Consider the following 18,667-nt stretch of genomic DNA (forward strand, 5'->3'; position numbering starts at 1 on the left):
CTTTGAAGTTACTGTTTAGATGAACATTAAACTAAATGTTAATGAAGAATCAGTGTCAAGGGAATGTTTCACTTTATTTGTCAAACAGCCAAATCAGGTGTTTCATATCTTGAAGAAAACAAGCTGTCAATTGAGTTTTCTTTAAGATGTTTTGCTTTAATAACTTAATAGATAGAATTTCAAAGTTATTGAAATTTAACAGTTTTCACATGATTAGACTAGAACTTACGAATATTAGCAACATCAGTTTGTTCAGGTCACTCATAATACTGATTCATCTGCATGTTTCATTACAGATTGCATATTTTCCATTCGTCATTTTCTTCTCTTTGTCCTTTTGCCATCCATTCTGGGGAATTTCCTCGACTCAGTCTTCATTCTAACTCAGTAACTTGCCTTCAGATGCCTTTCACCCTCTCTAGTGAGAATTTTATTTCCATTTGTCGGCTTCATTTCCAAGTCCTCCAGCAGTATTCTCTTAATTGCTTTCATGAATATGAAATTCTCTGATATCCCTTTGAGAATATTCATTATACTGCTTTTATAGACAGTGCTGATCAACAGGTATAATTACCTGTCATGTACCAGGCTCCATTTTCAGCTTTATGTGTGTTTATTCTTTTGGTCATTCTAACAGCCCAAAGATGTGAGTACTGTCATTACTCCATTTACAGATGAGCACAGAAAAATTAAGTAACTTGCCCAAGGTCTCCAAGCCGGTACGTGGCGAGGCAGGATTCTTGTCTAGTTGATTTGGCTCCAGAGGTCAGCCCCTTAACCACTCTACACTTCAGGAGCTCCTGGTTCCCATCTTTGTTGATTTTGGTGCCTCTCCTTCATGATATGGCGTTTCTATAAATGTTGACCGATCCCATTTTCTTTTAACATGTTTGAAGATGCTGATTGGGTTTACTGTAGACCGTTCCCTTTGAGTGTGTGTGTTGGGGGCAGGGAGAATAGTGCCAGGCTGCTGGAAGTCACGAAGGGTTGGCACTGCGTCTTCAAATATAAGTACACACCCCCCACTACTCCAGACTGAAGTAGGTGAAGAGCTAAGGTTGGAATTTCACTTGACAGGTCAGCTCTTCTTAATGAGGTGTTATTTTCATTCCAGATAGAAATCTTTTTAAAGTATCAAAATAAAATGCAGATGTGGTTATCTCCTTTTTATGAATACTGAGTAAACTGTTCACTCAGTTTATGTTTGCATTGATTTTGATTGTTTTTTGGAGGAGAGGGATGACAGGGGTAGATCACCTCAACCTCAGTTTGAGGAGAGTCTCCAGCCAATGTGTAGAAAGTACTCCCTGAGAGCCCTGGGCACAAAGTGGCAAAGGACGTTTTTGGCTAAGGGAGAATGATGACAAAGAACTGCCTACCTAGAATAGAGAGAGGTCAGGGGCAAAAGGAAAACAGCATGAAAGCACCTTTCGCTTATGAAGGATCTTTGTGCTTTGGAAGAATGGACAAGTCTGAGGCTGAGTGGACATTGAAGTGACTTCTTTGCTTAGTCATTGTATGTTATCTTCTGCAGAAACATTTCCCTGTTACTGTTACTTTAAAACTATTTTAGAAACTTTAAAGTGGTTCTCAACTTTTTTTCTGCTCCTACACACTCATTCCCTTTAGTATCAGTGGAATTCTATATTTAGTAGAGAGTGGAGGCAGGAAGGTTGTAAGCATTTCTCTTTGTTCCTGCCATGCTTCACTTTGAAAATTACTGTTGTCCTTATAAGTATTATAAACATGGAGTTAAGAGCACATTATGCTGTTACATTGGTTGAGTGCCTTTGATTGCAAGAAACAGAATCTGATTCCTGCTTGCTGAAGTGGAAATAAAATATATTGGGTGCACAAGGGCATTTCGCATATTCCAAGGAAGAAAAATCAAGCTTTCAGCACAGTAGGTACCAAATCTTATGGGAAAGCTTAGTCCCAAGAATGTATGAATTTTCTTAAATGTTTCCATTAATGTAGCTGGTTCCATGACTCCCAGGTTCTGGGTCTCTTAGTTAAAAAATTCCAAACTGCCAGGAGAAAATTGAATTGATAGCAGCTCAGAGGTAGTGGTGGGGGTGGTAGTGGTGGCGACGGTAGGGGTTTGCGTGTCTGTTGGGATGACGGGTGAGTAGCGGTGCAGGGGTAAGTTCTGCCTTAAAAAGCTCTGACTAGGAGTGGGGTTGCTGCAGAGGTTCCTGGACTTCAGCCAAGGCTATTGAGGACTGAACCTTGAGTTCAGGGAGCAGTTCTCAAAAGAAGGAAAATACTGTGAGTTCATCAGCTACTTTATAAGGGGCCTATTTTCTGAAAATGAGGAATTAAGCATGCAGCATTCAATTTGAATGAATAATTCATTGGCGCCCACTAAATCAATGTGTTTTGGCAGATAGCTTGAGAATATTCTTGCTGTTGTATTGGTTAGTGTTTCTATGTTTGTTTTGTAGTTAATCTGATCTGTCTCCCTCCCTCCCTCCTTCTTCCTTTCTTCCATCGGCCTAAAGATGATTACCAATTCTGTACAAAATCTGACGTAACGTTAATGAGGCTGTTGGAAGAATTTATTTTTAATGTATCCTCATTTCTTGACAGCTTTACTTTTGCTGTTTTTAATTTACTTATTTAATATTTTTACAGTATGTCTCATTGTATAATTGCTCCCCCCCCCACTATATAAGGAACACATATTGGTGGGAAATTTGAGAATATAGAAAAAAAGCACAAAGAAAATAAAAGTTGTTTATTCTGCCATTGTAAAATTCAAAATACATCTCTCTTGTCTTTCTTCTGTGCATGTGAAGAGGATGTTTATTTGACTCGAACTTTAGTTATATATGTTTACTTTTTTGGGGTAAGAAAAGCTACATTTAAAAAGTTGCCTGCTTTTTATCTAGGTGGAGATGGTCAGCCGACTTGGAAAGGATGGTTCTTGTTTTGGAGGGGAGCCACACTAGTGGCTCCCATCAAATAGGTTTCTATAAAACAAGACAACACAACTTGCTCTGGAAGAAGGCTTAGCGGGACCTTTTTTGGTGTCTCCTCCAAGCTCTCAATACCTTTTGGTATGCAGAGAGTCTGGGTTACGGGGGTAAGCAAATTGGAATAGGGACCACGGAGAATACAGCTGAGACTGACTACTTTGATTTCTCCTTTCATATAACCTCTTTGAAGAACTGAGATAGCTCCAACAGAGGTCCACTCTCAGAAGGGGTTCCAGGGACCCCCAGAGAGTAAACTTACCCTGGTGGGACACCGGACCTGTGATGCAGTGATTTAGATCATACAGTTCAAAAGTAAAATATTGAGGTGAAATCTGTTCCCATCACTCCAGAGTAAAAGCCCCTTACTCATTAAGTACTTTCTCCTCTATTTCCTCTCTCCCCAGCCTCTGGCAATCTCCAGCCTGCATTCCATTTCTGTGGATGTATATATTCTGGAAATTTTATATGGGTGGAAACATAATATTTAACCTGTTGTGTCTGGCTTCTTTCACTGAACATAATGTTTGGGAGTTTCATCCACTTCGTAGCATGTATGGGTACTTCATTCCTCTTTATGGCTCAATAGTATTATGTGCATATACCACAATTTGTTTATCCACTCGTCTGCTCATAGACATTTGGGCTGTTTTTGTGTCTTGGCAGTTATGAACAATGCTGCTGTGAGCCTGCATGAAATGTGCACTTGTTTGAGCCCCTGTTTGCAGTTCTTTTGGGTATATACCTAGAAGTGGGGTAGTCGGATCATATGGTAATTCTATTATTAGCTTTCCAAGGAACTGCCAAACTGTTTCCTCAGCAGCTGAGCCATTTCGCCGTCCCACCAGCAGGGTGTGAGTATTCCAGCTTAGCCATGCGGTTTCTCATGAGAAATTTGCTCTCAGACAGATCGTTATTCCCCTGTAGGTAATGCACAGTTATTCTCTGACTGCTTTCAAGATTTTTCACTGCTTTTAATTTTTAGCAGTTTGATTATGATGTGTGTGAGTGTGGATTTCCTTCGATTTATCCTGTTTGGGTTTCCATCAAGCTTCTTGAAACTCTTAGGTTGTTCATCTCTGGACAAATTTGCAAAGTTTCCAGCCATTAATTCTTTAAATATTTTTCCTCCACTTAACACTTCTCTCTTTCTGGGACTAATAATTTGAACATTAGACCTTTTGTTATTGTCTCAGAGTTCTCTGAGGCACTGTTGTTAAAAAAAATTTTTTTTCTCTCTGTTCAGATTGAATAGCTCCTATTGATCTTTCAAGTTTACTGACTCTTTTCCTATTATCTCCATTCTGCTTTTGAGCCCATTCTATGGGTTTTATTTATTTGTTACTGTGTCTTTCTGTTCTAAAATTACTATTTGGTGCTACTTTATGTCTTGTTTCTTTACTGATACTTGATCTTTCATTGTTTTCATGAGTGCTTGCCATTGTTTGCTGGAGCACATTTTAAATAGCTTCTTTAAAGTTTTTGTCAGATAACTTCAAAATCTGTGTCACCTTGGCATTGGCATCTGTTGATGTTCTTTTCTTAATAGAATTGAAATTTTCCACGTGCTTCTTTAACTGGGTAATTTTGGATGGTATGAGACCAGTTTTTGTTCTACTCCTACAGAGAGGATTGATGTCTTCTTTTAGTGTGCTGTTAACCTGGTTAGGTTCAGGTCTTAGGTTTCCACCCACATTCTTTGAGCTGTGGCTCTAATTTCAGTTTAGTTTTCAGAAGCCCTTGCAGTGCAGTTTGGATCTGTCCTTTGTGTGCCACCCAGTGACCAGTCTGGATCTGGGCGGTGGTCTGTCTGTTAGTTCAGTTCCTCAAGTCTTTGGTACACGGAATAGGATTAGATCTATGGATACTCAGCGTGGGGGTTAGTCCGGGAGTTAATAAATGACTCGATTATGTTGCTTTCCTGAGCTCCCCTTTTTATTTGCTCCTCCTGCTACTTTTCAATCCCCTAAGATTCCTCTTTTCCATCTTCCTCTAGTCGCCCCATTGGGTCACACACTTCTGCAACTGCACCCACTGCATTCAGAGCCCTGTGTCAGCAAGTAGAGCAGAAAGCAGTGGGATTTGACCCCACCCTCTTGGAACCGGAGATCCACTTAATAGAGAGAAAGGCTCCTCTGCCTCAGAGTTTGGCTGCATTAAGCTTTCATTACTATAGTCTGACGCTGCTATCACGGGATTGCTTGGGGACAAGAGCACGCACGAAGAAAAGATTGAGTATTTCCCTATTCTCCTTGAGCAGAAGACCAGGCCCAAGCTAGAGTGTCTTCTAGAGCTTTCTCTGTGCCCCAGTGCCTACTTCCAGAGCATTCAGTGTAGAGGATACTGGAAAAGAAAAAGCATTAAGCTCACTGTTGGTTGGTGGTGGTATTTGGGATTCTGGTTCCCCGTTGTTTCACATGCTACTATTTACTTTTCAGAATCTTCAAATTGCTGTTCCATGCATTCTGTCCAGGTAGGAGAGACAGCCTGGAGTATGCTTAACTCCATCTAAACTCAGACTGAAACATCTGTCTGTCTGTCTGTTTTCGACATTAAAAATGTCATGTGCTTGACTGTGTGGTTACATTTTTTTTTTTAACTTCCCTTATGTAATAGACAAATCCGAAAACATGGCTACTACTGCAATTAGGGAAGTTGGAGTTTGGAGACAGACCAGAACACTCCTGCTTAAGAATTACCTAGTTAAATGCAGGACTAAAAAAAGTAGTGTTCAGGTAAGTTAAATGACTGTTTTGCCATATTGCAGTTTATTTTGCATTAATATGTTTCATCTTTAAGAGATGATTTTTTTTCTGAATACTTTTTTGTTATATTTTTATATTTTTGGATCCCATTAATTTGCTTGTGAAAGTAAAAACTTGTGTAAGCCTCAGAAAAATACCTAAATTACCTGATATTTTCTAAATGTTAAAAAAATTTAGTAATGATTTCTAAATTTAATTAACTTCTAATATCAGTACTTAATTTTAAACCCTGAGGCATGCATTTCCCAAGTTTTATGAAATGAAAAATAAATTCTACAAATAACTTTATGGAACATGATCCCACATCTCTCCATGACCTCCCAGCTTTTGGACTCTGGATTGAATTGCCCAGGATGACTAAAATTATGTCACATATTTGTTCCCACAAGCATACGTTACTTTAAAAGGTAAAAGAAAGTAAGAACTCTAGCTAACCAGTTAATGATGATGTTAAGGGATGAAGAGATACCGTTGATCTCCTGAAGCAAGCAAAACGGCAAGGTGAAACAGTAAACTGTTCCTCTCTATTAAAGTTGACTATTGAATTTAACTGAGTATAGTTTTAGTAGTAGAAATTTAGGTATAATTAAAACATGAGTTCTAATTCAGACTTGAATAAAGACATTTTTATGGTGATCCCTATTACAGGTGTTTGGTAGGTTACTTTAAATAAAGTCATATGTGAGTAAATTTATTATTATATTTTACATGAGCAACCTAAGAGGTTGAAATATTAGCTTTTATATCATTTAAATTTATTACGGTGACTTGAATTTAAAGTATTTCAGTAAAATTGAACATACAGGAAAAGTGAATGTGCTATTGGGTTAGGTGAGATGTTTAACACCATATTTTTTTAGGATAGAATTGCTTTTATTTTTTGTACTTAAAAAAGGAAACCCAAATTCTTCAAGTTTTTTCTTAGTATTAGTTATATTATTGCATAGAACTCTTTATGATTTTTTGCTGCCATTGTTATACTTTATAATCATTTTGTTTGTTTCCCTTATTATAGGAGATTCTTTTTCCACTATTTTTTTTATTTTGGTTAATATTAATTAGCATGATGCATCCAAATAAGAAATACGAAGAAGTGCCTGATATGGAACTTAACCCTATGGACAAATCTATTCTCTCTAACCTAATTCTTGGATATACTCCAGTGACTAATATTACAAGAAACATCATGGAAAAGGTTTCCACTGATCACCTTCCTGATGGTATTGTGAGCTTATATACGCATTCTCTTTGAAAGCTGAAAGCCTCTTCAGCATTTTTCTGCTTGCTTTGTTGAATAAATACCATTCTCAGCATTTAGATACATGGCCCTTCACCAAAATACAGTTTTATAAAAATATGGAAATCACTTAATTTTGCTGCCTTATGTTTCTTGTGAAGCTTTATATTCTTGGCAATAGGAAGCATATTTTATGTTTTAATATGTTGTATTTGATTCATAGACCATTTATAAAATAAGTCTATTTGTATAGGACGAAAGATATGAAGGGATATTTCATTTTGATTCTGACTATGAAGGGATATTTCATTTTGATTCTGACTCATATAACAATTAAAAAGCTAGAAATACATGGCAAAGATTATAAAGCAGTAATCTTTTCAGATTTATAGAGATATGTAGTGTAGCCTGGAGGAGTACTTAGCTTTGGAGACCATGACTGTGGCTGCGTACCTACGTCCGCTTTTCTCAGTTTGTACTTCTCACAGAGAAATGGACTAGAAGACGGTGTAAGCAATGAGTGAGGTATGAATGACCCTAAAGTGGTTATGAGAAAATTTAAGGCAAAAACTGGAGTAATGCTTATCCAGTGATGATTGATTGAATGAGATGCTCAATTGTAAGAAATAATAGATTAACATATTATCTTCTGTCATATAGGATAGTTGTAATCACACTGGATACTGTGTCACTGAATAAAAGATGTTTATACAATGAGGAGCTAAATAACTCTTTCCCCATTGGTTTCTTTCCGTCTTATTACTAGTTAATATTTTGATCTCATTGGTATGTATTTGTTGGCTTACCACATTAAGCACAAGCAGCATGGGTAGCCATAAGAATTTAGCATGTCAGCTGAAACACCTCATCAGAAATGTTCAGTGTGAAATTCATTGGTCATTCTGAGTAGGAGAAAAGTATATGCACCAAAGAAATCCAAGTTGGTGTGTATTAACTTAGATGCCAAACAGAAATATATGTAGATTTTTTTAAGTTTTATCTTACTAACAGGAGAATTGTCTGAAAGTGGGATATACATACATACATACGTGGTAGCATGACTCCTTCTTCTGATCAATGTTGGGGTTCCATGTACTCCTTAAGGGTCTGGAAAATCCTGATAATTAGCATTTAAGTAAAGCTTTACAATTTACAGAGCATTTTCCTGTCTGTAACTACATTCGACAGAGTGTGATCATCTAGGTATTGTGATGAGGGTGCTAACGTTCAGAGAATTAAATTGCTTACTTGTTCTCACACAGCTAATAAATAATAAAGATAAGTACTAATCCTATGTTTTTTTTTCCATTTCATCACATCTTCTGAAGCTTCTGCTTGTAAATACTCCTTAAAGAAAATGTTTAAAAATTAAGATGATTGATGTGAGAGGAGCTGAATGATGATGACAGTGTTTTCTCCATATATTTTCTAAGAGAGGAGCAAACAATATTGGGTTTAAATGGAAATCTTTATTCAAAGAAGAGTTGTGTCATAGTTACTAAAATACATATTTAGTTTCTGAGGAGGATTATGGAATTTTCTTCATAAGAAGAAATATTTGAAAATAAAATATCTATTCATTTATCAACGAGTTATTTGTATGATTTTACTTTGAGATAGTTAAGCGAACTACATATATTGCATATGAAGTATATACTCTATTTTATCCTATTAATAACTTATGTGTTATATTGACACATAATTTATATAATGAAATGACACCTAAGAAATTATGTTTGTAAAATTGCACTATTTTAATATTCATTACTGTTTAGTTTTTTTCAGAAGAGCTGTATTCATTTTCTCAGAAGTAAGAGCATCAAACAAAAGTGCTTATAAAATATTGCATTCATCAAATATTATGGTAAATTTGGTCTATTGATTATAATAAATATTTAAATTTGTGAGTTAACTATATTGTTATAATATTTTATAGTCATACGTACTAAAGAATATGCAAATGAAGAAGAATTGGTAGCATCCAGTCTTTCTCAGTCCAGTGAATTTGTTGGTGTGGTTTTTAAAGACTTCATGTCCTATGAACTCCGTTTTTTTCCTGATACAATTCCAGTATCATCTATTTATATGGATTCAAGAGGTAAATAGCGCTAAATAATCATTGAAAATCAGTTAAATGCGTATTTTTGCTGTTCTCTGTTCATATGCAAAATTTTATGGGGTCCAACACTGGCATTTTTAACTACAGTTTTTCAAATAAGAAAACTGTCAAGTATAACACAAAAATACGTAGGTATATCTATCTGCATCTATAAATATAGGTATAATTTATTTAATATCCACTTAAATTTTAGTACATTTATATGTATTGATTACAGTAACAAAACAAAATTTTTTCTTGAATTACATGACTTTCTAAGTCTGTTTCTAAGTTTCTTTTCTCCACATAATTGTTTTCATATATATGGTGTGGTACCTGTCTTTAAAATCTCAAGGTCTTCCACCAGTAAACTTTATCGGTTTTACGTTTGAAACATGGAAAACAGTCTTCAATGCCTAAACCTCTGAAAAGATAAATACCAACCACAAACATTTATTGAACAATGTTAAAGTTACTGTGTGAAGTATTTGTGACTTGATTCCAGAAAGCCCTTAGAGCATTTTTCTTTTTTTCTGTGCTCTTAACCTGGACTTGTCCTTGTACCTTTAAAGCTGATAAGTTATTGTAGAGTGACTTAACACTTTGAAACAGAAAGGTGACTTGTTTTAAGTAACTATGTTTACTGTTAATTTCTTTCTTTCCATTTATATTTATTTATCATCCAGTATCCTAACACATGTAACTCTTTACTTTAAAAAATTTCAGGAAAACAGTCAGGAATGTTACTGATTTTGTTTGCCTTTGGAGGGCAATTGCTGCTTTTCTTTGGTCCTATAGAGATTGATTAATTATATTACTTGCTAACTCTCCATATACTGTCTTTAAAAGAAGGCACTTGCATATATGCAGAATCTTATGTCTCATATTTCTTTTTTTCCATAGCTAGCTGTTCAAAATCGTGTGAGGCCGCTCAGTATTGGTCTTCAGGGTTCACAGTTTTACAAGCGTCCATAGATGCTGCCATTATACAGGTAAATATGATAAAGGAAGAAAAATAAATCCAAATCATACTTTAGCATTCACACCTTAAGTCTTTACCATAGGATTTCATTTGACTGCTGTCAAATGTACAAAGTACAAAACTTACTGCAACTCCTTTAAGAAAAAAGCTAAGGAAGAAGTCATATTTTCTGATTTAATTTTTTGAAATCTACTTTTATCTGTTGGTTTCTAATATGTGATTCAGCACTCTTTATATTAGATTATTTCATCTGTGTTGACCGTAGATAATATTTATGAAAGATCTGTATTTGGAGAGTTTTCCCCTTGAATAACTTAGTTTAAGGAAAGTGAGTATCTTTATTATCTTAATCATAGTGGTAGATTTTATTTTGTTTAACCAACCTTTATCACTTATTTGCCAAACATTGTTACTAACTTATGTGCTAGTATTAACTCATTTAATCTTTAACTCCCCTGTTAGACTGGTCCTATTATTGTTACATATGCAGCTGAAGCACGGGGAGATTTTGTCTTTCCAAAACACAGTTAGTTAGTGGCAAAGCTAATTCAGACCTTGTTTTGGGGCTCCCAGTCCTGTATTTTAATTCTGTACTGCCGCTAAGATTGTGTATTAATGTTGCAGTTCCATTCTAAAGACATGCTTAGACCTGGTCCAGTGTTTCACATTTTCATAGAAACGGGAAGGAGACCTATCTCTATAGTTGTTAGACTGCTGTGTAGTGAAATGACTGCAAAAATAGTACCTTACCTAACAGGGTTGCTGTAAGAACCAAATAAGATGGTATATATAGAATGGTTCTTATAAATCCTCACAACATGGTATAAATGTATTGTAGATACAATATTCAGTAACACAGTTTAAAGTAACAACAGTGGAATACAGGGTATATCACACTGATGGTGTTAAGGTACTTGTTTGTGTTTTGGCCAAAGACCTTAGTCATCCACAGCCCAGACCACACTGGATGAACAGGTAGAGCAGGTCTCATGTTAGCTTGACGATGATGTTAGCTAGAAGTGTATCATACGGCAAAAATAGTTTTATTGTTCTGACTCTGCATGCTGCGTATATTGATTTTAAAACGATAGAGAGACATACTACCTGAGAGAACATTTTCAAAAGAGAATCCTTCTTTCATGATACGAGTAATCATTCCTTAATTCCTCAATTTTACAAATGCATATTTTTATTAAGATGCATAGACTTGTCAGCTTAAGATGATAATTGTGCAGTTTTATTTTCTCTGACAAACTGTTTCATCAAAATGTGTATATTCCCTAACTTCAGACTTTAAACTTAATGACATGCTTTCAGAATGAATAAAAGCCATATTCTATGCTGTATCGTGATAGTGGGGTCATTCACTCTATTCCAGGTGTGTAATTTTTTGAGGATTATATTTGTACTAGGTTATTGATTAAATTTGGGGGTATAAATTGTCACATTTTATTAGGAGTTACTATCAGCTAAATTAATTGAATGTATTTACATTTTCTAATTACAGTTGAAGACCAATGTTTCTTTTTGGAATGAGCTGGAGTCAACTAAAGCTGTTATTATGGGAGAAACTGCTGTTATAGAAATAGATACCTTTCCCCGAGGAGTAATTTTAATTTACCTGGTTATAGCATTTTCACCTTTTGGATACTTTTTGGCAATTCATATCGTAGCAGAAAAAGAGAAAAAGTTAAAAGAATTTTTAAAGATAATGGGGCTTCATGACACTGCCTTTTGGTACGTTACTAAAACTTTGTTGTTTGGCAGGATTAATAATTGTATTGAATATACAAATCTTCACAGTTATAATGCTGTTACTCACCTGACTCGATGAGTTGCTGTTTCTGTTTTCTCACGGTGATGGCCTTTGTCTTGGAGTTTGAGACTTACCCCAAAGCTTCAGCAATTCATTGGCTTGTTTTAACATAAAGGAGGTGCTGGGATTTGGAAAGATCATGTTGATATTATAAGTTTAAATTCTGTTTCATATTTTGTTTGAATTGATGTGGCATGCTGCATGTATTTCAGCATATAGAAAATAAGAGATCTTGGAAAGTTAGAAATTAATTGCCTGATACAGTCTTCCTCAAGTATCATAGCCTATACATATGATTAAAAATGTAATTGAAATGACTGAAATTTGTGTATGAAGCATATGGGCTTTTTTCCCCTCCTGGAAAAAGTTATTTATGTGAATTTTTTATGATAAAAATATACAGATAATTCCTAGAGAAACAAATGAAAAAAGTTTTCACAAATGAGCGTATTAGCATTTTTATACAAGGATAATTTTATAGAGGCATGCATTTAAAAAAAAACGTTTTAATTGAAGTACAGTCAGTTACAGTGTATCCATTTCTGGTGCACAAAGCAATGTTCCAGTCATGCATATACATACATAGAGGCATGCATTTTTATAAATAATTCTGCATACATTTTCCTTACTTTTCCACTGTGTAGCAAGAACATTTATTTTGATCTCATGTTGGAGGAAAAGTGAATATTGTGCATGAGAGTTGTTGTTATAGTCCATTTTATTCCATTTAGCTCTATGCAACAATTAAATATAACACTTTACATAATGTCGTCATTCTGTGTAACATATCTTCTTTGCTCCTTTTTCTCCTCCTGTCATTTTACTAGTGATTGATTTTTAAGATATATTGAGTTGTTAAAGTATTTTGTGAGGAAATAATAGCTGGAAGAATTTAGGCAAATCTGTTTCTTAGTGCTTCAGTTTTGCCTCCGTAAAGCAATGAGTTTAATTTTGTTAGTTTACAAATCTTTTGGCCCTATTTTAGTGATTTTATGATAGCATACATTAAATTATTTGCTAACTTGAAAAATAAAACTAAAATTAAACTAAAGATTGTAGTAGTTTCATTGAGCTCTGATGTGAGGAGAAATTTTGAGTCCCATAGTGAATCTATTATATATCTTCTTAATCTCACATTGTGTATGTGTAGTAATTATGTTCTTGATTAGCAAGGTAGCCTTTATTGTTTAAAGTACCAAAAACCATCAGAGGTTTAATTGTTGCATATACCGTAAAAAAAATTGTCAGTCGTTAAACTCGTATTTTAAGACAATCAGAAGTGCTGTGCATTATTGAACTTTTGGGAGTACTAGATTTAAATTAATCATGAATTGCTATAAATTTGTAGTCTTTTTTTTTTTTTTTTGACTCTTGAAAAGATAATCACCATTTTATCTCTTTATCAGATTATACTTTTACCTACAACTTAATCAATGCTGTATTTTTTTTTTTTTTTACTTGTAAGAGCTTTGATTTTCAGAAATGAATAGATTGGCTTAATTTTAAAAGTAAAATGGCTGCAATAAAGCTGAAGTTTTGTTTAAAATGATTTTTTTAAATTGTTAAAACTGATGTATTTAACCGTACATGTGTTTGTGTTCTCATTTTAGGCTTTCCTGGGTTCTTCTGTATACAAGCTTGCTTTTTCTTATGTCTCTTCTTATGGCAGTCATTGCAACAGCTTCTTCATTATTCCCTCACAGTAGCTGCTTGGTGATATTTCTACTTTTCTTCCTGTATGGGTTATCATCTGTAAGTATTTTAACTTGAAGTGGGTATGATGAACTGTCAAAATACTTGATTAATATAGCAAAGTCGTAATTTTTGGGTTACTTACAGTCGATTTCCTGTGAAGGACAGCCTGTTACTAGGTTACTGATAACTGAGTTGTGTATTTATACATCTTGTACCTCCATGTTCTTAGGAAAGATACAAAATAGGCTCAAGTTTAAATCTAACTTGTTTTCGTATGATGTATTTCACTTACAGTTCCCCCAGCTTGTCTTTTCTATCTTCATATAATTGTATGTAATTAAGACTGTCCGGTATTGGACATTTTTTTTCCTTTGTTTTTATGAAATCCTGACTGTTTCAAGTTTATTTATGTTGTAGGGTGATATTGTGTAAAGATACGTCTTTTTAAGTGTAGCTCTTTGACAGTGTTGATATTCATTGCATATTTTGGTTGGATGCTGATTGTTAACGACCAGCCTATGTTTTCAGTGGTCTCAGTTTCCGTTCTAATTGGCTTATGTGCCCATGCTGTAACAGTTAAGTGTTTTGACTATCACCACTGTTCTTTAACAGGATAATTTACAAGTAACTTGTATATTTCTCTATGTAATTGTAACCGGCTTTGTTTCTTATCAACACATTAAAGTTTAAGAGATGGGTTCTGTATTTAAAATCTTATCGATTTATTGTTTTATTCATATATACACATCTAACTGCAGAAGCACATGGTTGTTTATGGTTCCTATAGTGCTGAGGTGATCATGTTTGCCTGTTACATAGATGAAATGCAGTTTTTAATATTTGCCAGCTTAGAATTTTAATATATTGCACTATTTGTATGAAAATTAAATATCTTACCATGGCCTTTAGAAATTAATAGTATTCTAATGAATGTAATTTTCTAATGAAAATAACTTACTCCTTCACAAGCAAAACTTAATTTTGTTTTTAAACCAGTGTATATGAACAGTGTATTAACCTTAATATTTATATTTTATAGGTATTTTTTGCTTTAATGCTGACACCTCTTTTTAAAAAATCAAAACATGTGGGAATAGTTGAATTTTTGGTCACTGTGGCTTTTGGATTTGTTGGCCTTTTGATAGTCCTCATGGAAAGTTTTCCCAAATCATTGGTGTGGCTTTTCAGTCCCTTCTGTCAGTGTACTTTTTTGATTGGTATTGCACAGGTAGGTAATACAGTCGTCTTACTTTCACTAAATATTTTCTCTCCACTTCCATGCAGCGTGTTATATACCATGAATACTGCCTTTGGTTTGCAAAAAAGTTATTTTAAAATTTCAATAGGAGAAAGGAGTGGTGTTTGAATGTTTCAGTACATTTTATATAAGTTCTCCGCTTTTTGCTTTACTGTGTTTCAATAATCTATTCTACTGCAGTAACCTGTTTGTTAGAAGTTACAGATTTCAGCATCAGGAAATCTAGATTGCTCTTGACCTAGTGTAAATTCATCTGAGATTATGTGAAGCAGAACAAATTTTTCATGAATGTAGGAGTGAAATAAATGGACCTGGTGGTTTTTATCAGTCCAGGATTCATGGGATTCTCATTTTAAATAGTATTTAGATTTATAAATTTGATTTTTATTAATCTTTACAGGGGCAGTCAGGTTCTAAGGGAAAAATTCTTATAAGAAACTGCTTTATGTATTAGAAGATGAATTTGGTTAATGTGTAAAGAAAAATGTAATTGCTTAATAGAAGAGATTATTTGTGTCAGCCGGATAGACTTCTGATTTGTGAGACGTAAGACAGATTGTTTATGAACACTGAGTTAAACATATTTTAATTATTTGAGATCTAACAGCTGTTGTTACATGTTTTGGTCGACTCATTCTCCCTTCACTTAGGAAGGTTGGAATTGTAGATTCATAGGTTTTTGCTGAGTGGGAGGGACTTTCAGTGTCATTTAATTCATCTTCATTTCACAGGTAAGGAGATCGAAATCCAGAGCAGTATAATTATGGTTTGTGCACTTAATGGCAGTAAATGAGGACTCAACCTCTATAGTACCTGTCTTTCTGCTCTGTCACATATACGTACTATGAATAATTTTATAATTATGTTAACTAATTATATAGTACCTTCTTCCTTCTCAGAGTTGAAAACGTGCTGACCATAATTTTATCCTCTAATACTTAATTTCTTTGAATTCTCTGCGGGCCATACCCTTTTTTGTTCGTGTTCGTCTTGATGTCATTTGATAAGCATAGTGTTAGAATTACATGCCCCAAGAGTAGGTGCATGCTAGTTTTATAAGCATAGCATTAAAAATATGATTGGAAGGGATTGTTGTGATAAACTCCTATTTCAGTCAAGTTTTGATTGCTTTCTTTATGAATTCATGTTACTAATTTGGTAGACTGTTTAATCTGTTAAACAGCCCAATTTACTGACTCTGGATCTAGTAAGTAACTCTAAGAAGTGTTAGCTTTTGCTTATTTTTATCATTTTTTTACATAATAAAGTTGATGTTTCTGTTTTTCAGGTCATGAATTTAGAAGATTTTAATGAAGGTGCTTTATTTTCTAATCTGACTGAAGGCCCGTACCCGCTGATTATTACACTTATCATGCTGGCGCTTAACAGCATCTTCTATCTCCTCTCGGCTGTCTATCTTGATCAGGTCATTCCAGGTATGCAGGTAGTTACTGCATTTTACTTTAAAGATTTTTTCAGGTTATTTTGCACACATAAGGTCAACTTAATTTTAATCTTTTTTTCTAACCACAGTACCCTAAGTCATACTCACTGTTACAGATTTTAGTGTAATTTTATATAAGTGTATTTTGTTCCATATGCCTTAACTGCTAGTGAATGTGAAGAGATGGAGTGAAGAGGGATCAGTTTGTTCTGAAAACCTTAAGCCCCTGACTGACCTTCTTAACTCAATCCTCTGTCAGTCGTTTTGACTGATGTGTTTCATTATTTTACCCTTTATGGTCCAAAACTATGGAGTAATCTTGTTAACTCATACCATTCCCCTGTCTCTTATTCTGCGTCTGCAACAAACTTGTGTAGATTCAAAGTATTATTAAATAAGCAGCACCCTCATTAAGTTTCCCCTTGAGTTCCTCATTAATTTAGTCTGTGAGGCACATATGGTGAGACACATATGGCTTTTAAAATTTAAATTAGTTAGATTTAAATAAATTAACAATTCATTTCCTCAGCAGCAGAAGCCACATTCCAAGTGCTCAGTAGCCACACGTGGTGCAGTCACCATGTTGAACAGCACAGATTAGGACATCTCCATTGCTGCAAAAAGTTATATTGGGCAGCACTAGACTGGTCTAGTCTAGACCATTGCTGTAGCTTTCATCTGATTACCTGCCTCAAGTCTGTCTAAGAACTTCACCATTCCCTTTAATTAAGTTAATCACATACATGGAAACCTTGCTGGGCATATGCTGGCAAATTAAATAGAAACTCGTTGTGAATGTCCTCCACAATACTGTGATGCATTTAATCTCTTCCTACCAATTTCCCCCTCTTTACTGTATTTTACATTCTTTCATATGGTCCTGTTTATCTATTTAAACACATCTCCAGTGTATCAATCAGATTTTTTTTTTAGCTACTTGTAACAGAGAACTTTTTAATTGTCTTAAACAAGAAGGAAATCAGCTGTTTTAATTAAAAGGAAGTCCGGAGATTAGATGGACTCCGAGTTGACTACCTTGCTCAACCGTGTCATCAGGGACCCGCTTTCTCCAGGTTTTTGCCACTTCTGTCTCAGAGTCTGGTAGACTTGCTCTCCTCGTGGCTACACGGTGTTCTGCTTCTTTGTTCACATCCAGTGGGAGAGGGAGAGTGAACCTTTTTCCCAGCCAAGCCCTTTGCTTCTGTCTGATTGGTTACATACTTATGACTGGAGCAATAGCAATCACCAGAGCATGCCAGGTACTGATGAGATCGATTAGAATCTCTGTGTAGTTGGGATCACATCCCCCCGAAACATGTGGTCATCTAGAGGAGGGGTAGATTTTAAAGAAGATGTGGGGGTGTCGGTTTCTTGGGGAAAATGTATACATGCTGTGTGGGCAGCCGTCACCTTCTGTTGGATCTAAGTCTCCTATGTGGGTCCTGTTGCTGTGTTATAAAGTCTTCTCTGTGAACTGTATCTACTTTCCTGACTGCTGCCTGTTTTCAAAGACTGTCTGAGATGATATTCATTCAAGCCTTCAGGATACCCAGATAGAAACGTCTCTTCTGAACTCTTATTAGCACTGTGCATGACATGACTCGTGCTGTACGCTGTGGTTTAGCCACTGGCTATGTACGTGTACTCATAAAGATGTAAGTTCCTTTAGCGCAGAAAATGTGCTTTACTTACCATATATATGCTCCATATATGCTCAGCAACTCTGAATCTATTTATGGATGAGAGTTATTTGTCAGTAAAACTTTTATTTTTCACACAATATTAAGTACTCTATGTCTAAACTTTAGATCTGAGTTGTCATCGGTGTCATATACTGCCTTTATGATTTAAAAACTAATTTTCAGAAATAATTTGTTACGATGTCTTAGTATTTTTTTATTTTTCAGGAGAATTTGGCTTACGGAGATCCTCTTTATATTTTCTGAAGCCATCGTATTGGTCAAAAAGCAAAAGAAATTATAAGGAGTTATCAGAGGGCAATGCTAATGGGAATATTAGTTTTAGTGAAATTATCGAGCCTGTTTCTTCAGAGTTTATAGGTAAAGAAGCCATAAGGTATGATTCAATCTTGGCAGTTTAGGTATAAGAACTGCTGATGGAATGGATGCATTTAAATCTTATCTTTTATTTTATTTTATTTATTTATATTTTAAAATCCTACCTTTTAAATAATGTGTGTAAGTATAGTATCTTAAGAGATTTGGTGCACATTTGATGATTTTTAAAAAACAGTATTAAAGGCTAATTCTTTTTTAAGTTTTTATTTTCTTTGTAACCATTTAGAATAAGGTTGCTAGGTTTGAAATTTTATGGTTCAATAGAAATTTTTAAAAGTAATAAAACCTAGTATTTATACAGTTAAGCTGTTTTAAAGTT

The 18,667-nt window shown here is 34.8% G+C and overlaps 1 protein-coding gene across 5 annotated transcripts in view; it reads left to right on the forward strand.

Moving 5' to 3' along the window:
• Window positions 1-18,667, forward strand: part of ABCA5 (ATP binding cassette subfamily A member 5) — a 111,686-nt gene that overhangs the window by 52,373 nt on the left and 40,646 nt on the right. For 4 of the 5 annotated variants that reach the window (XM_032456978.1, XM_032456979.1, XM_032456980.1 and 1 more), the window contains 10 exons: window positions 5,414-5,448; window positions 5,592-5,710; window positions 6,756-6,960; window positions 8,914-9,075; window positions 9,979-10,067; window positions 11,565-11,794; window positions 13,484-13,625; window positions 14,608-14,796; window positions 16,115-16,262; window positions 18,178-18,346. In XM_032456978.1, the coding sequence (XP_032312869.1) occupies window positions 5,606-5,710; window positions 6,756-6,960; window positions 8,914-9,075; window positions 9,979-10,067; window positions 11,565-11,794; window positions 13,484-13,625; window positions 14,608-14,796; window positions 16,115-16,262; window positions 18,178-18,346 (1,439 nt within the window). In that variant the 5' untranslated portion in view covers window positions 5,414-5,448; window positions 5,592-5,605. The remainder of the gene's footprint in view (window positions 1-5,413; window positions 5,449-5,591; window positions 5,711-6,755; window positions 6,961-8,913; window positions 9,076-9,978; window positions 10,068-11,564; window positions 11,795-13,483; window positions 13,626-14,607; window positions 14,797-16,114; window positions 16,263-18,177; window positions 18,347-18,667) is intronic. The other variant, XM_032456981.1, reaches the window with a different exon arrangement.

This window comes from Camelus ferus, chromosome 16 (genome assembly GCF_009834535.1).
Source record: "Camelus ferus isolate YT-003-E chromosome 16, BCGSAC_Cfer_1.0, whole genome shotgun sequence".
Classification (NCBI taxonomy): Eukaryota; Metazoa; Chordata; class Mammalia; order Artiodactyla; family Camelidae; genus Camelus; species Camelus ferus.